Source organism: Belonocnema kinseyi, chromosome 4 (assembly GCF_010883055.1).
Source record: "Belonocnema kinseyi isolate 2016_QV_RU_SX_M_011 chromosome 4, B_treatae_v1, whole genome shotgun sequence".
NCBI classification, from domain to species: domain Eukaryota; kingdom Metazoa; phylum Arthropoda; class Insecta; order Hymenoptera; family Cynipidae; genus Belonocnema; species Belonocnema kinseyi.
This window is the reverse complement of record NC_046660.1, coordinates 100,343,220-100,348,125: the sequence shown is the minus strand read 5'-3', so window position 1 is coordinate 100,348,125 and position 4,906 is coordinate 100,343,220. Positions and strand designations below refer to the sequence as shown.

The window sequence follows — 4,906 nt, the reverse complement described above, 5'->3', positions numbered from 1 at the left end:
AGTTCAAATATAAATTTTGAACTTTAAAAGTCATTCTTTTTGGGTAAAAAATTCAACTGTTTTGTTAAAAACTCTTCTGTTTTTATTGAAAGTTCAGCAAACATTCATCTTTCTTCGTTGAAAATTATATTTTTTGTTAAAAATGTATCTTTCTTGATCGCAAATTCCTCTTTTCAAGTTTATAAGTGAACTTTTCTCTAAATTATTCTATCTTTGAACTTAAAACTTAATACTTTTGTCAAAAATTAATTTTTGTTGGAAAATTTATATCTTTTGGTTGATAATTTAACTTCTTAATTGAAAATGCAATGTATTTCGACTGGAAATGTTAGGAATTTAAAGCCTTTTATATTGGATTTAATATTGTATCTATATTAATTTTATTCAAAAGAATTTATTCTCCTATTATTCTCCTATTTTCGTAAAGAATCGAGTTGACAAGTTTAACAGTTCAGAAAAAATATTTTAAACCTAGATTCAGAATCCTTCACTCTGAATGAATATTCAAACCAAATTGTTTTAATTTTAAAGTGCATTTTGATTGTGCAAGGAACATATGAAAATGATGTACTCTTATTTTTGTGCTTCTTCATTGCCTTTAAAACATTTATGCGGCTTTTTGAGTGCCTTCTTATTTATCCGAGCCCTGAAAGTAGAATTTGCTTTAATTTCGATTTTTTAAATTTGCGACACTATCTATTTTTAGTACTGCAAGCTTTAAATTAGATCCACATTTTGTATTGAACTATTTTTTTTATTGAATTATTTATTTTCGAATTTCTATTGACATGGACAAATGTTATTAAATTTACATTCTATTTTAATTGCAACTTAATCAAATCTTCGTAAAATGCTTGTTCTTCAGAAATAAAATAAAATTTGTATTCTTTTAAGAATAACTTCGAAATGTACAGACTATTACAAATTATTTTTGACAGTTTGTAACTCTTGACTTCATACGCTTGTAAGTTACGATTATTTTTGTGTAAAGTCGCTAACATTTAAAAATAACTTTGGAAAAATATCTCTGTTAATAGGACGCCACCAAGGAACTTAGACAAGAGAACGACGATAACAATAGACGAAAAGACTTTTGTGGTCGAGGCCGATGACCTTGAGACACTTTGTGTTCTGGGCCGAGGTGCTTATGGAGTTGTAGACAAAATGAAGCATAAACAAAGTGGCACTATTATGGCCGTTAAGGTAAATTATTGCACAACCGCAATTACCAGGTTGGCGACTTGACCGCGGAAAATCGGGAATTGCATTAAAAAATTGGGCATTTACTTCTGATCTTAGCAAAATTCAATTTTTCATTTGAATAATTTTGGTCAATTTAGAAAAGTGACTTCAATTTTATCTGCGGAATTAAATCTGAAATTTAGAAAAAAGGAATTTTTTTTAAATCCCTGTTCCAATTCAAAATTCGTCTCAATTTAAAAGTTTTGACTACTCTGTTGAAATACAAATTTTCAACTAAAAAATTTACTATTCCAGTAGAAAATTTAACTATTTTCTGAAAATCCGATTCTGCTGTTGTTAAGAATTAGATTTTTAACGGAAAATTCAACTATTTTATTTTTGTTTGAAATTAAACAATTAATCTTATTGATTGAAAATTCATTTTTTTGTAGGTATAAAATTCAACTATTTCAGTTGAACACTAATCACTTTAGTTGCAAATTTATCAGTTTCGTTCAAAGTTAATTTTTTTAATTGAAAATTTAACCCTTCCACTTTGAGATTAAAAATTTGTCTTTTTTAATTGAAAATTCGTTTATTTCCTTGAAAATTCAAGTATTGACAAGTGAGCTATTTGATTGAAAACTTGTTTTTTCTTTGGATGAAAAGGAATGTTTTACCGAAAATTTAACTATTTTATTCAAAATTTGTTTCTTTTTTAGTTAAAATAATTTTGTTTCTTAACTGAAAAAAATATTCCAGTTGAATATTTAATAATTTTAGTTAAAAATTCATTTTTCTTTTGTTTTGAAATTAATTTTTTGACTGTAAATTTAATTCTTCGATTTTTGGTTGAAAAATGATATTTTTTAGTTGAAAATTTGTATTTTTTGATTGAATATAATTTGCTCAACTTAAAACTTAATTATTTAAATTTTGGTTGAAAATTGATTTTTTTCTAGTTCAAAATTCAACTATTTGGTTCAAAATTCAATTTTTTCGTTCACTTTCATGCAATTTCTTTAAAAATGGTATTTTCCGATAAAAAGTTCATCTTTTTTTTTAAATTAGTCTTATTGTTTTAAAATTCATCTTTTTGGTTTAAAATTCAAGTATTTGAGTTAAATAATCATCATTTTAGTTAAAAATTCATCTGTTTCGTTTCAAATTCCATTATTCCAGTTAAAGGTTCCTAATTTTATTTTAAAGTTTATTTATTTTGCAATTTTTCGCTCTGTTCTGTTACAGAATGATTAGAATGAACGTCATAGTTTAAAATAAATATTAGCGTTTTGCGATAAATATGAATGTTACTTTTAGTTGATCGGAAAAATTAAAAAACTTGGCGGGGAAAAACGGAGAAATGACCGCGAATTTGAAATCGTCCGCCGAATCGCCACCCTGACTACAAACTGTCACAGGAAACATGGTATTGCATTCTTGTCATGAATTCACTTATTTCACTTTTATTTTCCAGAGAATTACAATGACTGTAAACACTCAAGAGGAGAAACGCCTATTAATGGACCTAGACATATCAATGCGAAGTTCGGCATGTCCGTACACTGTTGAATTTTACGGGGCATTATTTCGAGAAGGCGATGTGTGGATTTGCATGGAGGTGATGGACATGAGCCTTGACAAGTTCTACATGAAAGTCTACCAAAACGGGAAATCTATCCCCGAGGACATCTTAGGAAAAATAGCCTTTGCTGTAAGATTGATGTATTATTTCAAAGAAAATTACAATTTGTACTTTAAATATATATAAAATTTAGTTTTATGTGATAATATTTCAATTTACAGGTAGTAAGCGCGTTACATTACTTATACTCACAATTACGAGTGATTCATAGAGATGTAAAGCCTAGTAATATATTGATAAATAGAAAAGGAGAGGTCAAGATCTGCGACTTTGGAATATCCGGTTATCTCGTAGATTCTGTAGCGAAGACGGTCGACGCTGGCTGCAAACCTTACATGGCTGTATGTCTCGAAAAATGTTATATAATTTAATTATCTTTTGATTTTATATTTGGCTGACGACTATTTTTTTTAGCCTGAAAGGATAGATCCTTCCGGGAATCCTTCACAGTACGACATAAGATCGGACGTTTGGTCATTAGGAATTTCACTTGTAGAATTAGCAACTGGTACTTTTCCTTATGAAAGTTGGGGGACACCTTTTGAGCAACTTAAACAGGTGGTGAAGGACGACGCACCAAAGTTGCCTTCTGGAAAATTTTCTTCTAATTTCGAAGAGCTTATTAACAAATGGTGAGACATTTATTCGGAGTTTGAAGTTTTTGAATTAGATTAGAAAAACAAAAAATTATTTAAAAATACTTTTAAAAAAAACTGTTAAATTATGTTAATATCAATTAAAAAGTAGAGTTGTATTTTAAGGTACTTATAAGGGAACTATTAACATTTTTTATCTTTAATATTTCTTAGAAACTTTTGTACATATTTTTCAGTTTTTATTAACATAATAATCAAATAATATTTAAAATTTTTTCAACTGTCAATCAGTTTGAAGTATCCAATGAAAACAAAATTAAGCATGGCTCAATTTCAATCTCTAATAAAAACTTATTCTTTTGTTGTTTTTATTCTTAAACTCAATCTAATTAAATTTTTAAACCATTCAATTTGAAAATTTGTAATTGAGAAAAAGAAAAATGACTGAATATTTAGGCATATCAAACTATTTATTTAAGATCAATAATTATAAATTAAATATTCAAGACTAAACAAAAAAAATCAACTTTGAATGTTAAAATTTTAATTGTCTTATTTAAAAAAATTTAATTTGTACGTCAAATTGTGGAATTTTGGTGTATAAATAACAATCGAATACCTATTATTCTTAGAAAAAATTAGAGTGAGTTGAAGAGATTTAAAAGTTTTGCAAAAATTAAAAATTGTAAATGATTTCAAATCATTTAAACGAAGAGTCAAAGTGCACCGTAAAAATCCGGCCATTCCTACGAAAATTTCGGTGTAAATATTGACGGCCTAATTTTTAAATCCAAATATAGATTTTGGCAGATTTCGAACAACAAATTAAGGTTTTTCTTAATTTGGCAAGATTTAAAAAAATGTAGGAAAATTTTTTGGTAAAATTCGAATCTTTTTAAAAGCTTTTAAGATGTTCTGAAACAATTTTTAAAAACATTTAAAATTTGAAAAAGTGTAAAACAACATGTTGATGTTTCAAGATTGTGAAATAAAATTTCTAATCATTTTAAGGATTTCTTACATTAAAATAATTTAACTTTTAATTTAAGAAGGGTTCAGTTTATAAAAAAATGCAGTCGTCCAATTTTTAATGTTTCTAGCTTAAAATTGCTTCAAGTGATATAATTTGGAAAAAATTTCAGTTCATTGATTGATTCTTTAATTTAGAGGATTGAAACGATAACGTGGATTTATATTCTTGGAACTGCATCTGAATCTTGGAACTCTATAATTTGTAAAAAATTTTAATTTAAAATTTGGCTGTCTAACTGAATTTAATTTTCAATTGTTCAGTTGAAAAGTGTTGATAACTTCCATTTTATACTTGTAAATTATTGAGCATTTTAATACACTATTTTTTAATTCAAAAAATTTATAGTTTAGTTTTAAAAGTTTCAAATTCAAGAATCACACTTTCAGTGTTTTAATTTGCAGCTCAGTTTTTATTACTTCGAATGAAAAAATTTTTGACTTTGTTGTTGGT

At 26.6% G+C, this 4,906-nt stretch overlaps 1 protein-coding gene across 1 annotated transcript in view; it reads left to right on the top strand.

Annotated features, from left to right (window-relative positions):
- The window catches only part of LOC117171892 (dual specificity mitogen-activated protein kinase kinase 6), an 8,528-nt gene that overhangs the window by 1,645 nt on the left and 1,977 nt on the right, over positions 1 to 4,906 (top strand). Inside the window, exons 3-6 of the mRNA XM_033359539.1 lie at positions 1,038 to 1,203; positions 2,660 to 2,896; positions 2,989 to 3,168; positions 3,242 to 3,459. Coding sequence (XP_033215430.1) covers positions 1,038 to 1,203; positions 2,660 to 2,896; positions 2,989 to 3,168; positions 3,242 to 3,459 — 801 coding nt within the window. The remainder of the gene's footprint in view (positions 1 to 1,037; positions 1,204 to 2,659; positions 2,897 to 2,988; positions 3,169 to 3,241; positions 3,460 to 4,906) is intronic.